This window comes from Sarcophilus harrisii, chromosome 3, assembly GCF_902635505.1.
Source record: "Sarcophilus harrisii chromosome 3, mSarHar1.11, whole genome shotgun sequence".
Lineage (NCBI taxonomy): Eukaryota > Metazoa > Chordata > Mammalia > Dasyuromorphia > Dasyuridae > Sarcophilus > Sarcophilus harrisii.
Window position 1 is genome coordinate 518,113,519 of NC_045428.1, and position 25,228 is coordinate 518,138,746.

Consider the following 25,228-nt stretch of genomic DNA (forward strand, 5'->3'; position numbering starts at 1 on the left):
TTTTTCAAATCCTTAATTTTTTCCAGATCAAAAGGAGTGTATCTTCTTTTTTGACCTGAAGAATCAAATCTTCTTCACATCACAGGGTATGCATTTATTTTTAACTCAGATATATACTGTCTTTCTCTCTTAGCCTTAACCAATGCCTTTTGTAATCTTGTCATAGGCTGCTTAATAGGTGGTTCTGTTTATGTACTGCCTTTCCCCCTCCTCCTTCTCCCTCAACCTATGAAGGGTTAATTGAGGGAAGTAGGTCAGGGAATGGGAAATGCTCCTATTGTGAAGTGCCACACTCAGAATTGTACTTAACTCCATTCTTATCTGATTCTTCATCCTTTTCACCTAGTTTAGTTGGATTCTCCCTCTCCTGCTCTTTCATCTTTTTCCTTATTCTATAACTTGTATAACTTCCTAAAGCCAGTTGTATTAAATTGTATGTATTAAGTGTGTTTTTGGAAATTGAGTCAGATCCATTTTCATTCTAGAATTGATATAATTGCTCTCTTACTGATTTCCACTCATTTGGATCCAATTCTTTTTCCTTAGAGAACCAAGGAGATGTATACTGTACAGTTTCTAAAAGTTCAGTGATCTGCTCCCAAATTATAATCAAACCTTGGCTTTTCATAAGTCTGGCAATGCTCTCTACACATTTTCCTTGAACAGGAAAAGCAGGCTGTTTTCTAAACATCTGTCCCATTTTAGCTGAAATTCTACTTTAGCTCTTTAACAAAGTTTCCTTGTTGTATTTATTCACCCTAATTTCTGAGTCGAGACTTTTCCACTGAAATCAGGATCAGAGGCTTTTCCACTGAGGTCAGGATCATATCTGTCCCACGTTCAAGTGTCAAAATGTAATGTTCTTCTCTAAAATATAATGTTCTCTGGGAGCAGATTTCTCGGAGGGCTTCTGGGAGCAGCCTTAGTTTCAGTTCTGAGTAGTCACCCCAAATGCAGCCAGGAATTAAAGTCCAAGTCCTTAGTTTTCTCTTTCAAGTATTGTCTCCTTCCTTGAGCCCAGTTAGCTTTCTTAGAAGCCTATCTCTCTCCTTGGTTCCGAGAGCTCTTGCTGCTAGTCCTTTATCTCTTCCAGATTCTGCCTCTAGCTCCCTCCAAATCTCCCCAGCCAGCACAGGGGTGGAAAATGGAATGAATTTGTCTCCTCCTCCAAGAGTGGGCTTCTTTCCCTAGCCCTGAGAGATTCTTGCTTATATGCTGTACAGTGAGTACACACCAATCATTATATCACTGGGAAACCATTATTTGTTGTAGGATTAAATCAATGCTAACCTAGATTTAACCATTGTCTCCTCAATTCCACTTAGTACCTTGTTTCAAGTTCTGGCCCATAACATCTTCTTGTAGGATCAGATCAATCATACTGAACCATGCTAAATTAGATAATTATTGTCTCTATCAATTCCACTGTCTTAGTACCTTATAAGAATCTTAACATCTTATGATACTGATCCTTTGTTTTTGAAAAGAAATAACAGACTTTTCCTCTATTCATCACTGGGAAAAATACTGGTTTCTTTTAAATTTCTAAGCTGAGTATTCTATCAGGGTGTCTTATAAATAATGTTTTCTTTGAAAGGTGCCCCATGAACTCATCTCAAGCAAAAGGAAAAGAAGCATTAATCATTTTGAAAGTAAAAGAAAATTGTCAGGCTAAATAGTTTCTTCCAATAGGAAAACAAATGGTTATGTTGATAGTAAGACATTGAAAAAAACTCAGAAAAGCATCTATTTAAAGTAATATTTTTTATTAAAATACATTTAAGACAACAAAATTATCTCTGTTAATTGATGGAGAATCAAAATAAAGAACAGATATAAATACTGAAGTTTAAATCACAAAAAGCTTTTATAACTAGCAGCCAGTAACAAAATAATTCTCTTGAGACATATCTGGTTATAGTAAGGAGAAATGAAAGTCTTATATGACAATTGTATTAGCATAAGTAAAAGAAAAAATTAACACATTATCAATAAGTAGTCTATCCAATGAAGCCAATTAAAATCTAGTCTCTTTTTAAATGCTGCCAATATTCTAAAGATGCACATATCTACCTCACCTCTTCATTTTACATACAATTTTTAAAAATTTTAAAATGTAAAATAATCACAAAAATATGTCACTCCAGCAAATTACAAAAAAAAAAAAAAAACAAAAAAAAAAAACTGGGGATGTTAGCTAATAGCAGTCTGTTAGAAAAATTTCTGTCTTTTTTAAAGAGAGTACAAGAAGAGTTGTGAAGATTGCAAGTACTAATTACTTAAAATCATTCTCATGTAGTCAGTCATCAGAGTACTTTTTCACCTATGAGCAAATTAGAGGTTCTCCATACATTTCTCATACATTATTTAAAATCAATTACGATATATATGGGGTGGTCAAGTTGCTTTTTTATAAAGCTTTTATCTCATGTAAGTAATACATAAAAATCCAGGATGTATATAACCTTGGAGCTCATGACTATCAGCCCCTTTTTAAATGCAATCTACTAATACATGTGGTTTTGTTTGACAAGCTGCCTCACATGGATATGCCCAACAGTAAGAAGTAATACTGATGAAACAAATAAGTCAGCTAACTATATATTCTGTTCCCTTTAAATCAAAGGAATGAAATAAACGTTTATTAAATGCTTACTGTGTGCCAGGCATTGTTTTAAGTGCTTTGCAAATATTATCTCAGCTGATCCACATAACTGCCTGTGAGGTAGGTGCTGTTATTATCCCCATTTTATAGATGAGAAAACTGAGCCAGACTGCGGGGGGGGGGGGGGGTTAAGTGACTTGCCCAAGATCACACAGCTAGTTAAATGTCTCAGATCAGATTTGAACTCTGAATTAAGCCCAGAACACCTCTTTGCCTAGGTTAATCCATGCTGTTTTTTAAAAAGCATGTGTAAAAACAAAGAACTGGACATGGAAATGTCTTGTCAATCTAAACAATATTTGATAAAATTCCAAATGCACCAGAAGTTTGCATACTATTTACATAGATATTAGTATATGCTTTGTATTATGTTATGATACAGGTATATCTACGAAGCTATCCCTCCAATCTTGCTTTCCTTAAATCTCTCTCCTTTCTCAAAATGTGTATCAGAACAAAATATTCACAAGTGGAAAACACATAAAAATTCCTGTCAATAGTATTATTTAGTAAAATGAGCATTTATCTGTTAAGAAAAGTACCTATAAAGCAGGGAAGGCTTGTTCCCCTGGTGACAAAGCATTTCTTAATCATACCAGGAGCATCACTTTCATTTCCATACTGCTACATACTCTTAATGGAATTTACAGGGCAAGCATTAGGTGAACTGAAACTATAAAAGTTTTCAGGATAAAATAAATATATTTTCAAAGACAATGAAAGCAAAATAATCCAGGATCCTGGCCCTCATTGTCATTTTTTAAAAATCTATTTAAATTGGGGACACAAGCTTTTGCAAGGGTAAATGTTGAAATCAATCTATGCATGTATTTTGAAAAATAAAAGGCTATTATAAAGAAAAAAAGAATAAAACTGTCCTAAGTCTTTGGGGGTAGGGAGGAAAAATCTGTTTAAATCGGAATGTTTCCTTTCCTCCTTCCCTCATCTGACAAAAATTTATTTATAGGGAAATGTTATTTCGAGTTTACACTTGAGATTTCCGGCCATTTCCCTAACATCCAATCTAATAATCATTCTCTAGAGCGTAACCAAACAGATTGGAACCTTATCTATCTTTGTGATTGATCACTTAGGAAGAGATCACAGAAGGAAAGTCAGACAGCCAAGGTTTTGGATGACTGCCTAGTGAGAAGGCAACTAACCTTCAAGGAAGGAAGCAGATTTATACTTTAACCCTTAAAAGGATGAACAGTTGAATAGAATTTCTTGGATGGGCCATAGAAATTGAGGGAATTACCATTAAATGAGAACGTTAACTTTATGGAAATAGGGAAATCATCTTCATTAATCAGATATATAATAAGTCCTTTCATTAAACCTATTTATATAAATTTCCAAGAAATCAATGGAAGTTTAGTAAAGAAATTCTTTATTTTACAGGGAATTAACCTAATCTTTCAGCACCTGTTAATTAAACTTCTTGCATCTCCATTTCTTAGAAAACTAGAACTTGTAATTTTCCATGTTCCCCACTACCAGAGTAAGGAGTTTACATATATATATATATATATATATATATATATATATATATATATATATATTACTTCCTTTTCTTTTTCGAACGGGGATTTTTATTTAAAGAAAGTTTGTTTTTTTTTCTTTTTGCAACCTTCCCCTTTCCCAGTCACTAAAGGGCATTTTGTTCCGCACGCACATGCACTGATAAACACACACTGACTATGTACACAGAGAAAGCCTACCCAGAAACCTCCAGCAAACAACTTGACAAGAAAGACACCAAGGCAACACCAACATACTTTGCTTAAAAAACATATGGAATGCGACAGACAAAACAGGTGCCTAACTCACATTTGGAGAGTTCACCCTCTGCTCCTCTATTCTTACAGATGCCCTGTATTTCAGCAATTTTTAAAAGAAAAGAAAAGAAAAGAAAACCCACCCCAGAACCAGTTGCATTTAAATCGCAGCCCAAGCAGAGAAGTGAGTAACATCGCCAGCCCACTGCATAAAATCTCCGGCCCCGGGGAGAACCTAGAGATAACAGAGGGAAATGCGACATGAGAACTAAGCTTGGTTACCGAGCAAGGAGCGTCACAATAAGAGGTAGAATGGTGTTCACCAGGGCTCTGTAATTCAGCGGCATGTGGCACTAGCGTCTCCTCCTGCCCCTACTGCCTGCAGCCTCTCCCGTGGCCCAATGCAGGGGAGGAGGAAGGTGAAGGGCCCCAGTGAGCACTCTGCTCTCTCCACAGCTGCAGCGGCGGCCGCAGCAGCAGAGCCGCCAGCGCGCTCCTCTCCTCCTCTCCCGGGAACGCGCCGCCTCCTCGCACTCTCTCCCAAGCACTGAGCGCAGCCCTGCCTGGCCTTACCCAGCCCTGCCCATCCTTGCCCAGCCCTGCCCTGCCCTCCTCTCAGTTTTCCTGGCAGGGCTCTCGCGGACGCCCGTGCCTCCTGCCTGGAAGGTGCACGCGCTGCCGCTGCAGGTGAGGGCAGGGCTCCCCCTGTTGCCAAGGGCCGGTCTCCAAGACGCAGGATTCTAACCATAAGAGAAAGAGTGGGATAGAAGGAGAAACTGGGACCAACGTCTGGAGGGACTGGGATTTTGAGCACAGTGGATTTCTAGAAATAAGGAGTACTTACCACTTTCTTGGAGGCATCAGGGGACAGTGCGGAGAGTAATCCAAAGGTTATAACTCATTCAGTTCCTAGGAGAGGTGAGCCTTCCCTTCCGATCCCTTCCCCCTTACCGTCCCACGTCCCTTTTCCCTTCCCTCTCCCAACCGACTCTCATCCAAAGTAACTACTAAGCCGAAATAAAAACAAGAAAGTTAGTCTCATCATTATCATTACCTCTGGTTAGTAGTTTATACCTTAGCCTAGTTTGGAGACCATCCTGAATTTTCTAACAGTATCAGGAGGCTCTTAATAGCTTCTACCTAATAAAAAAAGGTTCTATTGTATTTTTGCCAATGGATGAGTCAGCTTTTAAAGGACCAGCCTAGCTAAATAGGTGATGAATTCTTTGGAGAGGGCCATCTCTGAAGTCAATTTAAAAAAAAAGTACCAGCAGACCTGATAGTCCCCTTCCATTTTCACATTGTAGAGATAGGTTAGAAGAACAAAAGATAGAAGATTCCAGGAATTACATTTTTTCCGACCTATTAATATTATTTTAACTTTATTCTAAACGGTATACAGCCGATACTGGAAGAATGTGGGAGTATTTCCAACTCAACACACTGCCTGGCATACAGTAAGCCGTTAATAAATGTTTATTGACTGATTGTCTAGGACATCTTGGGCAAGTCATTCATGTATTGGTTAAGTCATAAGTAAGAGAGGGGGGGAAAAGTTGGTCTAAAAAACTTCTGGGCTCCCTGCCAGATTTAGATTTATGATCCTATGGTCATCCTCTTGTAACTGAAAACTTGGCTTACTAGTAAAAGAAACAGACTACACCAGAACTGATATTCTCACTAAAGGAAATCTGAAAAGACATTTCAGATTTACCTTGAAGAGACAATGGGGTTAGCAGAGTTGGTCTGATATCCCCCAAAAGCAATAAAACATAATTCAAGGAACCCTGAGTCATCTCATCTTTCAGTGCTTGTGAGACAAAATGACCACAAGGAAGAATTTTGCAGCTCCTGCACCAAAACATGCTGCAAAAGTCAAGAAATGCTGTGATGAACTTGACATCTAATCAATCAAGCATTTATTAAACACAAAGTTCCAGGCACTGTACTAGACATGGGAGATTATAAAGACAAAAATGAAATCAGTCCTTGCCCTCAAGGAGTATATAATCTTTGAGAGGTATAATATAATTAATACTAAATTAAATTTAATACAAAGTAAAAATAAAAGTACTTTGAAGGATGACACTAGTAGTTGGGGGCATAAGGAAAGAAGGAAATGACACTTAATCTGGGTTTTGAAGGAAGCTAGTGATTCTAAGAATCAATGGTGAGAAGGAAGAATATATTCCAGATACAGGAACCGATTATGTTTAGGAACAGAAGGGAAATGGAATGTTTCATGTAAGGATAAGTAAACAGGTCAGTTTTGACTAGAATGTTAACTATCTGAAAGGGACTGAAGTAGAATGAATAAATCTGGAAAGATAGGCTGTACTCTATGAAGGACTTTAAATACCAAACAGAGAAGTTTGTATTTTATGTTAGATGCAATAGAGAGCTTTTGAAGCAAAAAAGGGACAGAATCATAGATCTCAAGATTTCAGAGGTCAGCTAGTCCCACTCTTTTAGATAAGGAAGCAGGCACTAGGATGTTAAATACCCTGGCCAAGATCACGCTAATCGTCTTAGACAGAATTTGAACCAGATTCTGTGTTCTCTCCGTATCATCATCAGTATGCTTTAAGAATTAGTATTTTGGCAACTGTGTAAAGTATGGAATAAAATAGGGATATCATTTATGAAGACTATTTAGGATTGCAATATTGTAGTTGAGCTACTTGTGTTGTGTCCAATTCTTAATGACCGACCCACTTTGGGGGTTTAACTGACAAAGCTCCTAGAGTGGTTTGCCATCCAGCTCATTTTACAAATGAGGAACTGAGGCAGACAGGGTTGACTGATTTTCCCACGGACACACAGTGTCTGAGGCCAGATTTGAACCCAAATCCTCCTGATTCTGGGGCTAGTACTCCTATCTACCTTGCCACCCAGCTGCCTCCTCTTCCTGGTTATTTAGTTTAAAGATAAGAATAAAATGAAATCCTTGTAGTCTAACAGTTAAAAAGATTTGTTTACCCATAGCTTGGGAATGATGTTGAAAAAAGGCTATGCAATGGGGACATCATTGTTGATAGAGCTATGTACATCTTCTCTGAATCAAGTTGTCTTCCTTATAGCATAGTTATATAGAAGGATATGCAGTGAAGACATCAGAGTTGATAAAGTTGAATACAGTATCCCAGTCTTTGAGTTTCTTCCCTATGATGTTCTAGGGTCAGATATCAGGGAAGAGTTCCTCATGGTTTTTTGTACTTAGGTGACCAGGAAAGGATTTCAATGGCCTGAGCCTCTGGTCTCTTGAATCAACTTATTGATTCCATATCTTTTAAGAAACAAAAGTAGGCCAAAGGGAGATAGGGAAGGGATTGGATTTTGATGCAGAAAAGTGGGAAACAGTAAGAGACAAAAATATTAAGCTTAATTATCCCATAAAAGAACAAAATAAAAGTCATTCTAAGGAGAATGCCAAAAAAAAAAAAAAAAGAAAAGAAAAGAAAGAAAAAGAAAGAAAACAAAACCCTAAAATCCACACAAAGCAGCAAACCAAGATCTCCTTGCCAATTTCCCAAATTTTTAGACTTAATGCCATTTCCTGGCTTTAAAAACATAACAACTTTGGGGTTAAAAACAACTTTGAGGTTTCTATTATTTTATTTCTTTCATAACAAGCTGTACTAGGCAATAAAAATCTCTGTTTTGGGGAGAAAGTTCATTCAATGTTAGAAAAGTATGAGCGATTTTATTAATTCTATAAACTTTTATGTATTTTTAAAGATATTTATAGTTATTTTGTTTTTTTTCATGTAAAGAAATTGTACTTTGATGTACTTAACACAATTATATATTTAATTTTTTATTCTAGAGAAATATGTTAAGATGTGTAGTTTTGATTAGCTGCCTTGGGGATACAAGTGGAATATTTCAAAATCTCATCAATTCTGCTTTAGTAGGAGTGGTAAGAACTAAAATCCAAAAATAGAGATAAACAATAAAAAGCAACCAAAATTTAAATACAAACTTATTTAATAAAAAGCAATCATAATTTAAATACAAACTTATTTATAATGTAATTTGTAATTTTTAATAATATGGAAGATGATAGAAAATTAAAGTCATCTTTTAAAACAGTAGTAAAACCAATGAATAAGCATCAAGTCCTTTATTTCAAGTGCTGAAGATTAAAAAAAAAAACAACTGAAAACAGTACTTGTTCTCAAGGAGTTTGCATTCCAATGGAAAGACAATATGCTTATAAATATGTGCAATTCACATGCAGAGGACAAATAAGATAGCCTTAGACAAATGAGGGAAGGTCTGGCTTCTCAGGAAATTGGGAAAGGCCCTCTTGCAGTCTGAGTCTTGAAGAAAGTGAGAAATTCCAAGAGGGAGAAATGAGGAAAAAAGAGTAAATGCATGGCAGACAGCCAGTTCAGACACCTGCAAAAGTGGGAAATTGAATATTCTCTGTAAGAATGAGCAAGGAAGCAAGGAAGACCATAGAGTGAATCAAGGGAATGATTTATAAGAATGATGTGATTAGTGGCAGTGCAGAGAGTTGAGGTATGAGAATCCCCTTCTAGTCGGTGCAGGTTCAACATGAAAGAATTCACAAACCAGAAATATTAGTAGCAAAAAAGGAAGTTTTATTGGCACTGAGAAGCCAGTTTTGCTAGGAAGACTGACTTTCTCTATGACAAGGTCCTGGCAGAGAAATAACCAAAGGTTTTCACTAAGAAGAGAATGTCTTCACAGTGGGAAGGAGTCCTGGCAGGCAGCTATGTCAAGGAGAGAGGTTCCTTGACAAGGCATAATCCTGCTTCAGACATTCTACAAAGAAATGAGTTTAAAATTGTCTTTTTAATAAGAAATCAATTAAATGAGATTCCTTCAATGTTGTCATTGCCTCCAGGCCTAGATTTCCAGTTGAATGAGACCACTCAAGTTTGAACTAAGCAGGAGTGATCCTGAACTAATTTTCAACTCAATAGAGGATGCAGCTAGACCCACCAAGATAACAGAATGAAGTCACTTTATCTTGATTCCCTGAGACGGGCCTCTCCCAGAGGAGAGTTCACCCCCATGGCTTTCCCTTCATAGTCAGGGAGGACAGTTTCAGGGTTCCCTCCATCAAGAAGAATTGGAAGGATAGATGGGACCAGGTAAAGAACTTTAAAAGCCAAAAAAGAAGAGTTCCTGTTTGATCTTAGAGATAATAGGGAGCCATTGGAGTTTATTGAGGAGGAATAACATCATGAAATCAGTACTTTAGGAAAATCAATGTCAGTTTTAAATTTGATCTTCACTCTTTAAACATTTCTTCAAGGACAAATAAAGTCACAGGTATTCAAAATTTGTATGCCTATCTTTTTTTTTTATTTTTAAAGGGTTTTATTTCCAAAATATATGCACCAATAATTTTTCAACATTGACCCTTGCATAGTCTTGTGTTTCAGATTTTCCCCTCCTTCCCCCACCCCCTCCCCTAGATGTATGCCTATCTTTTAAAAGTAACTACAAAATATTTTCAAAAGCACAATTTTTTCTTTATGTAAATTATGGCAAAAAAAGGGGTTATCGTTCATTATTAGTTTCATACAACACATTTTCCTTCTCCCACTTCTCCCTTTATTCCTCCTATGCACTCACTCTATATACCCATGCACTGAATGTATTTTCTAAGGTTCAAGTACAAATCCATCATGCACATTTCTAATTTGACGACACAAACATTCTGATGCATATAGATGCAAAACTGATGGTCTTGTCATTGATAAAATGTAAAATCAGATTATTTTTTTAAAGGTAGTCAAATATCATAACAGATAACAGAGGGGCAGGCTCAGAGAGGCAGAGATAGGACCACAGTTCCATAAGTAGTAAGTGACAAAGCTAAGATTCAAACCCAGATATTTTTAATCTAGATGTGTATTCCCATACCACTTAAGACAAGTTTCTCTGGTCAGGTTTTCCATACCAAATGTGAAAAAAAAAAAAGAATGGGTTTCTTTGATAGATTGTAAAAGAAGTTTCTTTTACATAGCATAAGTTAGAATTTTCAAGGCTTTAGCAACTGTACTTTTTAAAAAATCATAGGAAAGAAGGAAGGAAGGAGCAAAGGGAGGGAGAAAGGAAGGAAAGCACAGAGGGAGGGGAAAAAGAAAGGAGCAGAAAGAGGGAGAAAGAAGGAAGGACAGAGGGAGGAAGAAAGGGAAGGAGGGAGGAGGGGAGGGAAGGAAGAAAAGAGGAAGGATCATAGAAAGGAAAAATGGAAGGAAGGACTTATTAAGCACTTACTATGTGCTGGTGCTGTGCTAAGCATTTTACAAATGATAATTAATTTTCTCTCAAAATAACCCTGTGAGGTAGGTGCTATTATTAGGCTCATTTTATATTGGAGGGAACTGAAGCAGAGAGTTAAGTGACTTGACCAGTCACATAGCAAGTAAGTTTCTTACTAGATTTAAACTTGGATTTTCCTAATTACAAAGCCAACACTATCCATTTTGCTATGATAAAATAACTTTATAGATATTAAAACTTCAATTATATGTCAACAGTCTGTGATTTCATTTGGTGTGTTTCCTGCATCCTTCCCAGATGACAACCCCTCTATGACTTAGTGGATAACCTTTCAAAGTTTCTGTGACATATATACACACACACACACACATACATATATGCATATGTATGTTTGTGTATATGCATGTGTGTATGAGCACACACATGCATATGTGTGTTAAAATTACCACTCAGTTCGTTAATGATTCTGTCCAAATATAGCTAATTTTATCCTCAACCAACCCATTATTATCTGTATTCAAAGCCTTTCTACCTTGATAAAGCCTGTTAAATGTTGTATTCTTGCTGACATGACCTTAGGGTTCAATTCCAAACTATTTTGAGTTTTTTTTTAGAATAGAATTTTAATAAATGATTTGGGGCTTTCAAAATAATTAGCCTTGAAAACATTTGCTCCCAGTGAAAAAATTTTTTTGTCATTTTCAAAATTGTCAAAATTTTGACAATTCAAAAATGTCAAAGATTTTCAAAATTCTTTTTTTTATATAACTTTTCTTATGCAAACTTTAAACAATGCCATATTCTGACTTTGAAAATATAACTACACTAGAGAGCACTAGTAAAAGAGCTTTTGGGGGTGGAGCCAAGATGGCAGAGAGCAGACACATATATCTATCTGACCACCTCCGAGCTTCCCTCAGCCGATTAAGCCTCTGAATTGGTTTTGAAGTAACAGAACCACAGATATTTGGAGGACAACAAATTTCCAGAAGAAGATACTTTGGAAGAATTTCAGAAAAGTTTTATTTGAATGGGGCAGGTGCAGAGGCGCTGTCAAGAGTGCAGGACCCCCTGGGGCAAGGAGCTGGGGTGGGGAGCCAGGGCTTTGTGGGATTTCAATATTTCACTAAAAATTAGAATTGAACAAATGGAAGTGAATGACTCAATGAGACTTCAAGAATCAGTCAAACAGAAGCAAAAAAAAAAAAAAAAAAATAGAAGAAAATATAAAATACTTTTTTAAGAAATAGAAGGGATTTTATTTTATTTTTTTAAATAACTTTTTATTGACAGAACCCATGCCAGGGTAATTTTTTACAATATTATCCCTTGCACTAACTTCTGTTCCGATTTTTCCCCTCTCTCCCTCCCCTAACTTTGGGGTTAAAAGATAATACTTATATTATTATTTCATTCCCCTTAACGATTCAAGCTGTACTAGGCAGGAAGGATTTCTGTTTTGGGAGGAAAGTTCATTCAGTGTTAGGAAAAACATCACACAAATTTTATCAATCCTGTAAGGTTGCTCATATTTTTAAGTTATTAATTTGTTTTTTCATGTAAAGAAATATTCTAAGTATTTAACACTTTATAAATTTAATTTTGTTGTTCCAGATAAACATGTTAAGATGTAGATTTGATTAGCTGCCTTGGGATTGCAATTAGAATATTTCAGAGCCTCATCAATTCTGCTTAATGAGGTCTGTAAGAACAGAAATTAATTTTAAATAAAATGCTTACACAACCTAAACTCCTTCGAAAACCTCTGCCTCCAAAATCCCAACTTAAACCACTTCACCTAAAGAAAGGAAAAAAGCAGACAGGTATGTAATATTAATCATAGAACTCCTCAATCTCGATAAAAATAGAGTTTCAGATAAACACCAATGATAGACATATACACTTCAAGTGAATATAAACTAAATTAAATAAATACTTCCCTGACACTTAGTCTGATTTCAGTTTACATCTCCAAATTTCAATCTTATTCCTAATCCCAACACAAATTCCCCTTTAGATAAACTGCTATAGCATGTTTTCTAAACATTCTATACATGTATCTTTATGCCATTATTTACACCACTAGCCCTTCCTATGTTGGTCACTCATCCAGTTGGCCTGGAAGTTTGATTTCTATGAATTTCTAAATACAACTAACAAATTTATCTTTCTAAACCATGTTTAATCACATCATCCCTTTTTTCCACCCCAGCTTTATGGAACTTTGATACTAAAGGAAATGTAGATGTCATTAAATCTTGACTTTCTTCTCACCACAAATTAGGAAATTTACAGAAAGGTTGGGTTAATGATTGTATTTTGTCTCCCCTGCAGGATAAGTCTCTTAAGCACAGGGATTATCATATTTCTTTCTATCTCAAAAAAGAGATAGGTAAAGAGATAATTAGAGCAAGCCAAGCATTTATTAAGCACCTGCTATGTACCAAGCACTATGCCAATTTTAGCAAGCACTATGCCAATGTCTGAGAATATGAAGAAAGACAAAACTTAGACTACTCTCAAGGAGTTCACAGTCTAATGGGGAAGATAATATGCAAACAACTATATACAAATGATAGATACCTATATAGATGATGATAATTTAAATGTACATATAGATATTGAAAGAGGTTGATTCTGTCTTCTTAATTGATCAGATCTACAATTAACTGACTTTTGTCCTGCAACTGCCTGCTATGATTCTTTGTCTCTGAATTTAATTCAGAAGTTTAACTCTCCTGTAATGAATTGAGTTTAGAAATCCACTTTTCCTGTTAATCATTGTTCTATTTTTGTGTCAAGGAAAATAGTTACACTTGAAGGATATAGATGGACACAAGGGATTCTGGTCTAGAGTTTCTATACAATTAAGCTATCGTTCAAGAATGTCTGGTTTTATAATCAAAGATATCTGATTCACTACCTCTATCCTTGCAGATGCAGCTGGATTCAAACATTTCTTAGTCACAGATGGGAAGGAGGGGGTGTGGCTAGCCTTAATTTCCAATTTCCATCCAATTTTCTTCTATCTGTGATGCTAACGTTACTGTTTATGTACTCCTTGAAACTATAAAAAGTGCTATAAACCCCATAACTGTTTTTTGCTGAGGAAGCTGAGGTCCTATTTGCTGGTAAATTCATGCTTTACTAATTAATTGTGTCTTCTGCTTGGAACTTTGTGTCTCAGTCATTTATGTTTTTTTAAATTGTTAACCATATCCATTTATCCCTATTAATATCTATTATTTGTATATGGTGGTTTGAATGTTGTATACACTTATTCATCTATATAGATATCTCTATATCTTTGTAAGATATTTCACAATATTTAAAGCTATTGTTATTATTATTAATATTCATGGGAAGTAAGACTATAAGGCCTAAAGGAATGGATGGATCATGAAAAATGAATTGAGGAAATAGAGATAACACATGTAGTCTAATCATTTGAAGAGATTGAGAGTGAGTGAAAGGAAACAAGAAGCAATGTGTACATGTACAAGAGGATATGATTGAAATCAGCGCCTAAAGTCTTTGAAATATATTTTACTGAAGTCTAGCATGTAATTAAGAATTTTCCCATGCTCAGTGTTCTGGTTGATATCAAATGATCACTGATTCCCAAGGCTTTCATCATTTCCATTTGTCAGTTAGTTCCTCTTTACTGGTCAGAGTATAGTCTAAATTACCAGTTCTGTATTTGCTTCCATTATTTTCTAAAATCTAAAACTATCAGTAAGAGAAATAAAAGATATGTGTGATGCTTTGGATTTCTAACTTTGATCCAAATAATTGAAATGCTTCACCACACCATGTTTTGTTTTTTTTTGTGCCAACCTACTAATCACCACATAATATATGAATTATTTGAGCAATTTTAGTGCCATTTAAGCTATTTGGAATATCCTGCATATGAATTCTCAGGTTACTACTTCCTGATATACCTAAGCACTACCCACTTCCATGAAAAAGCTGGAGAAAGGGAAGACATCTTTCTACATAAAGAAAATGTTATGAAACATGTAGCTAGTAATGAATATTTTTCTATGTAATTATCAGCAAAAAGAATAACCTGATTAAAACAGAGGGTTTCATGTTGTGGAATAGTGGAAAATGAATGAATAGGTAAGATGGGAGCAGCTACAAGATGATAAGGGACTACAGTTTATCCTCAACTATCATAAGGGTAATGTTCCTAGAAAACAGTGCAAAAGTAAAAAAAAATGTGTATGTATATATATATATATATATATATATATATATATATACTATGAAAAACAGGGTTTAGGTTCCTGTGACCATCAAAAATTGTAATTTTTGGCTAGAAATTGAAAATACTTTTATGCTTACAACTATTTATAACAAAACATTAATTCTGATCATTCCTAACACAGTAATCATGAAATAGTCTGTAAAATGCAGTACACAAAATAAAATTACATACAAAAACATAACAAAACATTTTTTTCTCTCTAGTAATTCCCTAGCATTCTGTAACCTTTTATACTGACATTTCAGTTTAAAAACTGATTTCAGACAGTATTAATTTATCATAACACATGGAATCTACAATCCCAAATATACTATATGTAACAAATAAATTTCTTAGAACTAAAACATTTTAAAACTTGATTACCTTCCACTGTGTCAGGTAACAGTGTGAAAGCACTGTATTGTTGACTATGTTGTAAACCTTTCTGCCTTGCCACCCTGTGAAATTCAAAGAAGAGGAGGCTACTAATAGTTTAGTTGATGATGTCAGAAGACCCCAAGATCTCAACATAATCTTTGATACTCTGTCCTTCATGACTGGTGGATATAATTGGAGATCATGCACTATCTTGAAATAAACCAACAGGAAGTCTGCTTTGTGAGCTAATTGAGATCCTGAAGGGTCTTAGAATATGGGAACAAAACAGAGCAGAGGCAAGTTGACATTTAACCTTGAGGCTGTGACCAATGATAGGACCAGTAAAACATCTAGTAGTATACTTGCAGCTTCACACACTTGTGAATGGACCTCTCTTTTTTCTCTTCTGTGTATAGCTACAAATGTGCATGGTTGCCAACATGAAAGTGAAAATGAGGTTATTAGCAAAGCACACAAATGCTTGAAGTTGTGAAAGTTAAACATATGTTGAGGATTTATCATATTTATAATTTAAAGTGGAAGAGTATTATGATCAAAACAATATATAAGGCAGATGATTTTGGTTGCCATTTTTAGGCTTATTCTAGGATGGAGGGAAGATAAAGCTGTTTTATAATTATAAGAGTAAGGGAATTAGAGTTATAGACTAGGGTGGTATTGATGGAAATGAAGAGAAAGGAACAAAACTATAAGAAAAACTGATAGGATTTTGTGATTAGTTGTGAGGAAGCAAGAAATGGATGCCATTGAAGAATTGGGAGAATTATTGTTTTGTGAACAGAATGAGGATTCAGAAAAGAAAACTAGTTTTGAAGGGGGAAAAAGAATTCCAATTTAGACAAATTAGAATTTTTATCAAGAAATATTTACTTAGGATTGAAAGGAAATGACAGAATCTCAAATGTGAAGTGTCTTGAAGGCAATTAGACATATGGAACTAAAAATCTGGTCAGTAGAGAAGGACTAGAATTATAAAGCTGAAAATTAGACACATGAATATTGTAGATAAAGCTATAGATGCCCTACCTCTACTTCTTCATTAGTTCAAATCCAACCCTTCCTTTCATACCAGATCCTTCATAAAATTTTTCTTAATGGTTTACCTTAAAGTAAATTTCTCATTATGATGAGTGTTTAGCTTTGACTATACTATTCATTTGTCACTTAATCACTAACTGTCCTTTGACCTCTCTTCTATTTTTATCTTATGTAGATATTTAATTAATTTTTCTCCCTGATCTTTCTTTGTGTTCATATTTATACGTGTGTGTGTGTGTGTGTGTGTGTTTATGTAATAAGTTCATCAAGGGAAAGGGCCAATTTGTATCTATCTAAATAAATACAAAATTTCATGGATGAATAAAATCTCAGGATATATGCTATATTAATGAAGTGATCTGTTAGTATTATATTTTCTTGACCAAAAAACATATTGATTAATAAACATAATTCAATATTTTTTTTCTCCCTTTCCCTTCTTCCCACACTGCAATTTAGGTTTCACCAAGCAAGTATCCAAACAAAAAGATTTTCTTCAACCTTGTCCCAGTAAAATTATTCCAACTGAAATAGAGAAGAATGGCTTTTTTGGAAGATTTCCAAAGAGAAGAAAGCAATCCCGGATCCATATCAAAACCCTTCTTCTTAAATGGCATGCAAAAGGACCTATAGATCCTGCATCAAGGCTGTTTTTAAAGAAATATCCAAGATTCTATATGCTATTTTCAAACATTAAAGATAGTGGTTCTTTCTATTTGCCAAGTGACGATTTGATAAAATATGGAAGTTCAGAAAAGTTAAGTGAGCAACGTAAAATGAGACCCTCTTTAATGGATTCAACCATGTCTTCTGAGATCTCAACATCAACAAGTTCCCAATTAGAAATGTCCCAAGTAGGACATTCATCCAGCTTCATAAAACCTGACCTTGACCATTTAACTACACCAGACTCAAGATGCTCTTCTAGATTTGTGGATAAACATGAAACTGAGTCTAAGAAAGAAAAAGTGAAATGGTATGAAAAACTGAAAGAACCTCATGATACAATGAATAACCAAATTTTTTCATTTGATGATCTACCAGCAACTTTAGAAAGAAAGCCTATTACACAGTATTTGTTAGGTAAAATTCATCTAATCCTATAGATAATTTTTAGTTTTTCAAAAATTTTGTGAAATTTTCTGTAAGATCTATATCTTATACTTCCAAGGAAATATTCCTTCTCTATGATGATTTACAATAAGTATGGGACCAGTCATAGGGAGTATATGAATTTCCTCCAAGTTCCCAAGCCCCCACCTAAACACAGCTCTCTTTTTTTTACTCTCCTAGATGTTTATCGTAAAGAAGAGGAAAAAATAGACTTTAAAGAACCCGTACCAATAGAACAAATGACCCGTTTTCCAGGTAAATTATTTATATTTACATTTCTCATAAGACAAAGTAAGAAAAACTACCCAAGGACAGGCAAGGAGTGAGGAATAGCAAAATCTTCAAACTTTCTAGGGCACAGGAATATTTTTCTTTGGATATGTATTTTCTTTAGTGTTAAATAGCATATATCATTAAGCATAGAACTATGTAAAAATCTTGGTATTTAAATTTTAATTTCCACTGAAACTTGGATTCATATATGATGTGAGTAACTGAACATTAGCTCTTCACTGGGTATTAGTACTTATTTATATTTAATGTTTAATCAGTTCAAATTTTGATGTAGCATCTCAATGTTATTTTTTCTCAAATAGTTATATTGTTTCTATGATGTGTTAATTATTCAGAATATTATTATTTAGTTTCCTTTTGGGTTTGTATCTTTTTCATTATCCTGTTTCAATTACTAATTTTTCTTTTATATTGTCTTTAAAGAATATATTTGAATTTTCTCAACTCTTTTAAATTTGTGTAGATAGTAGTCTTCTACAAGAGATTTAGCAAAGTTGATGGCTAATAGGTGAAAGGCATTGAAAGGTAAAAAGAGGGATTTGCAGAGACAAAAAAAAAACAAACCTCTTTTACCTTAGAATCTGATTTACTGTTACATATTTTAAATCCTCATGTTTTGTTGTGCACATGACAATGCTTTTTATATTTTGGTTTTTTTCTATTTCATATTTTAAGTTTTAAGTACATTGAAAAAAGAAGGAAGGAGACTGAGTTTTGAATGTTTGAATTATATATGAAGAGTCCAGTAAGTCAATTATAGACTGTTTTGTTATTTTTGTTTCTAGACATTTATCTGTACAGTGAAAGCAATGAATAGTATTGAGAAAAAAGCCAACTTTAAAATGGGAAAATGGGTTGTCTTAAATATTGTGACCTCAGCCACCTAAACAGTTGATGTCATCCCTACAGAGTGCTCCCTGGCTCATCTTTCAACTTATATTCAATATGATTTAGCATTCAGATCTTTAAAACCATGTTTTTGTTTTTGTTTTTTAGATTCTACAGAATCAGCAGAGTCTGAAAAAGATCTTGTTGTGTATGGTGAAGGTTATTATAAAGAATCAATGCACTTGTTAGAGGATCAAAAAATAAATCTTGCCAAATTAGCTATCTTGAAATGTCAAGAATTTGGAAGAAATGCACTTAGTTTAAAGGTACAATATTTTTCAGTGGTTATATTTTTTTGTATTTTTTTCTTTAATCGTTAAACTTAAACTACTTTAGATGATACTTTGTCATTGTAAATGAAATTTCCTTTGAAATGTACACCTAAATTTTGATGGACCCATAGTATTACATAAAAATATTACTCTCTAATTCATCTACTTGAATAAATAAGAGCTTAAATTTCAGTTCTGTGCATTTAATATTTGGTAATTTCATTTAAAGTAACTTTAATGAACTCTCCATTATCCAATGTGTTGAGGTAATAGTGGTCTTGCGTAGGTGACAACTATGAGTTGGAAGCCAGCTGTGAGACAACAATTGATAGACCTCAACCTTCCTTGGCCCTCAGTTCTCAGATCAGCCTGAGTTTGGATACTTCTCTCATTACTACTATAATTTCTTCTTATCTTGTTAGAAATAACTATAGGAATATCAGTTAGGCCATAAGGTGAAGATGATGTTTGGAGATTTTTCCCACATGTACTTTGGGGAAGTTGTGGTAAATTAGGACCAGAATGCTTGTTTTTATCTGTTGAACTGGTCTGTATTTTGTGAGGTTTGCAATGTAAGTTGAGAGAATAGAGGAAAAAATGGCTAGTTAAGATTGTGAAGGTGGTAGCTACTTAACCAGGGAAGACTATTGTTTCTGTCTCATGTTTGTTAACTAACCATTGCTATAGTCTTTCTTTTTGACCTAATTTTTCTAATTTTCATGTCTTTCGGGAATTAATTTAATGCTTTTTTAAAAATTGCATTCTTGGTTAATTCTCTGCTTTTCTGTTTTATTAGTATGTGTATATTGTATCTAGTATATGTATACTGTATCCTTTTCCTCTATGATATAGCATGTGGTCCTAACTGCTGAATTTCTGGAGAGTAACTGCTCACATTTAAAATTTGCAAAATGATTTTCTTGCTCAAATGTGAGGAAATGATAAAATTACTACAACATTCATTTTACAGGTGAAGAACTGAGATCTAGAAGTGTCAAAACTCAGGTCTTTTGATGTTGAGCTCAGTAATTTTGCCACTCACTGTTCTTTGGTGCCACTAGCTCATAAAATATGTCTGTGTCCCAGATGTTTATTTCTAGGTCACAATTAGATACTCAGACTGCTTCAGATCTTTGAAACAGAGCATATAAAAGAGTAAATTTCTAGCCACAAAATTTTTAATCTGTCCTCTCTGCTCATATGATCACTCTAGTTAAAGGTCACTTGAGTTGAAAGGAAAATTCTTCATTTGGACTAATGAGGGCAGAACTCAGGAAAAAGAAAATTAAATGTTTACCTGTGACAAATTTACAATGATCATTCTTTTTGGCAAAAGGTAGATTTATTTAGGGAAAGAGGCTACAGACAAAATGAAGGGATGCAATAGGCACCAGGAATGGTAAATATAAAATAGTGTTGGGAGAGCATATAGTTAGCAAGGAAAAATACAAGTTTCCTGGAAACTCACAGTTAACCAGGAGAAAGGGAATATTTCATGAGGTGGGAGAAAGTCATTGACTTTAGATTAAACTGACCAGAATTAGCTAGAATAAGGAAAAAGGAAAGGTACTTTGAGGGAAAGAAAGAATACCTCAGAGTGCATTTAGTCCTAAAAGAACTTATCAGAGATCTTCCTCATAAGCAGATTTTATAGGGGAAATATAGCTTTGTGAGTTTTTCAGGGAAACCAGAGAAGTAAAAGCATGAAATCAAGAGGGAGGGGTCAAGAGCCAGATGGAATGTACCTGCCTAAAGATATGCTAATATCTCAAAAGGCTGTTTTAAGATACCCATAGATTAGGAATTGGACAAAGCGGGTAGATAAAGAATTCCTTCCTAGATAGTCTGGAAAAGTTAAGTTCCCATCAAAGTTATCTCAAAGGTTGTTGTGAATGTCTTTAAAGATGCTAACTGGTTGGTTGGTTGGTTGGTTGTTGTCCTTCATACTCAAAAGAGAGAACCAAAATGACATAACTATGTTAGAGTTGAGTTACAATGTGTCTGACTGTGGCTTATCAGATCAATACAAGATTAGAATGCTCTGTCACAGTAGGACACAAATAGTTGCTATGACCATTTGGAGTAGTTTCTCTAATTTGCACATCTCACATTTCATTTGGGGTAATTCAGTTCTGCTTTGCTCATAGAACATAACATCTTCTCTGATGAAGACACACCATGATGGGTGGTCCTGGGACAGCTAGGTGGAGCAGGAAACAGCACCAACACTGATCTCAGGAGGACCTGTGTTCAAATATGACCTTGGACACTTAACACTTATTAGCTGTATGAAGATGGGCAAAGATGCTCACTAGATTGGATACAGGATGGATGAATTAACAATAGACTCTGATTTCACAGGATCTGGGCTTTTTCCTGACAGGAAGAGAATAAGGCACATCAACTGAAGATCAGTGATAGCTTCAAAGTAGGACTAACATGTAATGGGAACTTTAAAGATAATGAATAGTTCCACCTCAGCAGAAGAATTTGCATCCTTGAATTTCAGTGCCTTCTCAAGATAGCAAGAAACATATCAATTTGTAGGTAGGGGTACATACTTCATACAAGGGTGGTATGTGACAAAGAGCAAGCAATGCAAAAAACTGCAGACAGTAAGCTGTTACCTTCCCTAATAGACCTCCCCTAACAAATGATATACAAGCAGACTTAGAAACAATGGGTCACTGAGTCAACATAACTTTCAATAATACCCCATTTGGTGCTACCCATCTATAAGGAAAAGATTGAACAATAAAACAAAATATATGTAGTTCAGCATCACATTCAGTCATCTATCCCACCTTTATTCCCAATTGTAACATTCTCATGTCTGCTGCTGATTATGTCAAATTAGTGGCTATAAGCTAGGAGACACAATAGAAAACAAAAATCATAAATCATAATCCCATGTTTCCATCAGTCTTATAAAAGTTCAATAAATTTAGATAGAGTCATAATCTCATGGACCAAAAAGATAAGGCTTGTTAAATAGGCCCTGGGTCTAAGCTAAGGCATGTTACAGATTAAGCCACTTAGAGAACATACCACATTCTTGTTTTAGAGGGAAGATATGCGTATCACCAAAGTCACCAAGAAAACTCAGTAGACATAAATACCATGAAACAAAAGACTAAAGTAATTCAATAGTCATCAATATCAAATAACAGCAATTCTTCTTGTATCTTAGTAACCCAGTACAAATAATTCAGTTAATCAGCACATTTCATCTTGAATCCCAGAGTCCCATGTAGGTATCTGGTCTCTGGAAGCATCTTCCCCTGGATTTCCCAGCATAGGTGGTCTGCTCAAGCAGCTCTAGAGTGATCTTCTTCTAGTAGATTTGTTTCTCTGGCTCCAAGTCAGCTGCAAAATCATAGGTGACTCTGGGAACAACTTTTGCAAAACATAGTACAATTCTCACAGCCATACATTGTTACTGAAAAAAACCATAGCTTTGACTATACAGATCTTTCAACAAGGTGATATCTTTGTTTTTTTTAGTATACTTGTCCAGCTTTGCCTTAGTTTTCCTTACAAGGAACAATTTTTTTTTTTAATTTAATGACTTCAGTCTCTGTCTGAAGTGATCTTTTGAGCTCAAGAATATAAAATCTGACACTGTTTCCATTTCTTCTCCATTTGCCAGGAAATAATGAGACCAGTTGCTATGCTCTTTGGGTTTTATTTAGTTTAATTTCTTTTTTAATGTTAAACCCACTTTTACACTTTTCAGTCTCCTATTTTACCCTCATCAAGAGGCTTCTTAATTCTTCACTTTCTGTCATCAGATGGTATCATCTGCATATCTGAGATTGTTGATATTCTCTGGGCAACCTTAGTGATTTAGGTTTTTGATTTATCCAGCCTGGAATTTCACATAATGTACTCTGTATATAAGTAAATAAAAAAGATGAAAAGATATATCCTTGTCCATTTCCAATCTTAAACCAATCAGTTGTTTTATAGGTTTTATAGGTTTAAGTATTACTTCTTGGCCACCATATAGGTTATATGTAAAGTCCAGGCTAACTCTCTGGAGGGCCTCAGGATCAGTCAGAGTCTGGATCAGTCAAAGTCTTTGGTCTTTAGGGGGAGAAGTGAAGGAGGCAGGCAAGCTGCCACGTGGTTTACCAAAGATGTGTCCTGGATTATGGAGTATGGTCTCTCCAGCCTCTCTCCTCCTCAACAGCCAATGACCCTGACCTCACTTCCTCAGCCTGAATCCTTTTCTACCATTGTAATGGGCTGAAGCTCAAGTTGATGAACTGAAGTCCCAAGCACATGAGGCTAAATAGTAATTGGACCATACTCTATTAATGTATGCTTGGAGAAAGAATGGCCCCCCTCCACTCTTTGTACAAGTTCTAATGTATTGTATAGGAAATGATGTAGGGACGATTTGGGTGGGTGGAGAGAGAGGGGATGGGAGAGAGGCAGAAAGAATGCTGGTCTGGTTCCTGTCGAGACTGCTCACATTGCTATCGCCATCCCACTTCACTTCCACAAAGAATTAAGATGGAAGATTTTCCCTTAACCTGAATTCCTGACTCTGGCTGATTTTAAAATACATGGTCATCACATACCATTACCTCACTACCACACATTCAGCAAGCACCAATGGTGAAGAGAGCCATTACATTACCATATCATCTAAGTATATGCTTATAGAACCATTATCTCACAGCAAATAGGTAATTAGCCTTAAGTGCTCTGCAATCTGATTCAAGTACACCTTTTCAGGGTTTTAGCCCTCTACAATTCCTCAGGAGAAAAGTAAGATATATCTGGTATTCCCATCTCTTTGATGACTTCTCACATTTTGTTGTGACCCACACAACAGCATCATCTTTTAGAGTTAAATAGCTTAGCTGGAATTCCATTACCTACATGAGCCTAATTGTTAACAATGCTTCCTAAAGTCCATTGACTTCATTTTCCAATATGTTTGGTTCTAGATTATGCTAAGCGATGATTTTAAGATTTTTCTTATATAGTTCTTTTGTGTATTCTTGTTGCCTCTTCTTGATCTCTTCTGCTTTTATCAAGTAAGTCCTTACCATTTTTGCCTTTTATCATTCCAATTTTTTCATAAAACATTCCATTCATTTTTTTAAGAGATCTCCATGCTATTGCTTTCTTCTATTTCTTTGCATTACATACTTTAACAAATTTTTTTTCTCTGGAATTCTTTATCAGTTAGATATAGCTTTTGCTTTCTCCTTTCTCAGTTTACTTTCCTTCTCTCCTTAGCTAGTTAAAGTCTCATCAGTCATTTTTCTTTCTTGCTCTTCTTTTTCTTTGGATTTTTTTTTCTTTTTTTTGCTGCTGTCTCCTATAGTTCTGCCTATAGATTTTGCCTAATCCATTCATTGAAATATATTTATCACCTTCACTTCATATTTATAAGAGATATTTACATCATGCTTATATGGTCAGATGGTTTTCCTTACCGTCTGTTTTCAAATGAGATAGTGTTATGGGCCAGAACTTGAAAAAAGGTACTAAGTGGAATTGAGGAGATAATGGTTAAATCTAGTTTAGCACTGATTTAATCCTACAACAAATAATGGTTTCCTAATGATATAATGATTGGTTTATACTCAGAATAGAGCATATAAGCTAGAAGCTCTCAGGGTCAGAAAAGATAAGCTCACTAGAAGCTCTCAGAGGCTGAGACAGATTCATTCCCACCTTTGTTGTGGCTGGAGGTTGAAGTACAAACCTTTGGATTCAGAGAGATTCAGAGGGCAGAGAAGGAGGCAGGAGCTCAAACTCTGAATCAAGGAGAGAGATAGGCCTCTAAGAAAGATGGCCCGGGGCCCAGGAAAAGAGATAATAAAGAATTTGAACTTTGGATTTTAACACCTGGCTACTCGTGTGGTGATTACTGAACTCAAATGAAGGCTGCTCCCAAAAACCTCCAAGAAAACTCAAAAGAGAACATTACATTTTGGCATCTGAACGTGGGGCTGACACAATCCTGATTTCAGTGACAAAGTCTCTCTGACCCAGAAATTAGGGTGAGTATAAGAAGGAAACTTTGTAAAGGTCTAAAATAGTATTCCAATTAAAATGGGACAAATGTTTAGAAAGGAGATTTCTCCACCAAAAGGAAAATTTGTCAAAAGCTTGGTTAAACTCATTAAAAGCCAAGATTTGATTGTAATGTGGGAGTAGATCATTGAACTTTTAGAAACAATACAGTACACATCTCCTTGGTTTTCTAAGGAAAAAGAATGGGATCCAGAGGAGTGGAAATTAG

At 35.1% G+C, this 25,228-nt stretch overlaps 2 protein-coding genes across 4 annotated transcripts in view; one reads left to right on the forward strand and one right to left on the reverse strand.

Moving 5' to 3' along the window:
• LCP1 (lymphocyte cytosolic protein 1) overlaps positions 1-4,966 on the reverse strand; it is a 102,136-nt gene extending 97,170 nt beyond the window's left edge. The window contains exon 1 of the mRNA XM_031961914.1: positions 4,726-4,966. The gene's annotated coding sequence lies outside the window, so the exon portion shown is untranslated. The remainder of the gene's footprint in view (positions 1-4,725) is intronic.
• A 176-nt stretch (positions 4,967-5,142) lies between these two features.
• The window catches only part of LRRC63 (leucine rich repeat containing 63), a 67,117-nt gene continuing 47,031 nt past the window's right edge, over positions 5,143-25,228 (forward strand). The window contains exons 1-5 of one of the 3 annotated variants that reach the window (XM_031961915.1): positions 5,143-5,361; positions 12,322-12,530; positions 16,856-17,479; positions 17,690-17,764; positions 18,800-18,957. In XM_031961915.1, coding sequence (XP_031817775.1) covers positions 12,440-12,530; positions 16,856-17,479; positions 17,690-17,764; positions 18,800-18,957 — 948 coding nt within the window. In that variant the 5' untranslated portion in view covers positions 5,143-5,361; positions 12,322-12,439. The remainder of the gene's footprint in view (positions 5,362-12,321; positions 12,531-16,855; positions 17,480-17,689; positions 17,765-18,799; positions 18,958-25,228) is intronic. The other 2 variants (XM_003764587.3, XM_012545296.2) reach the window with 2 other exon arrangements.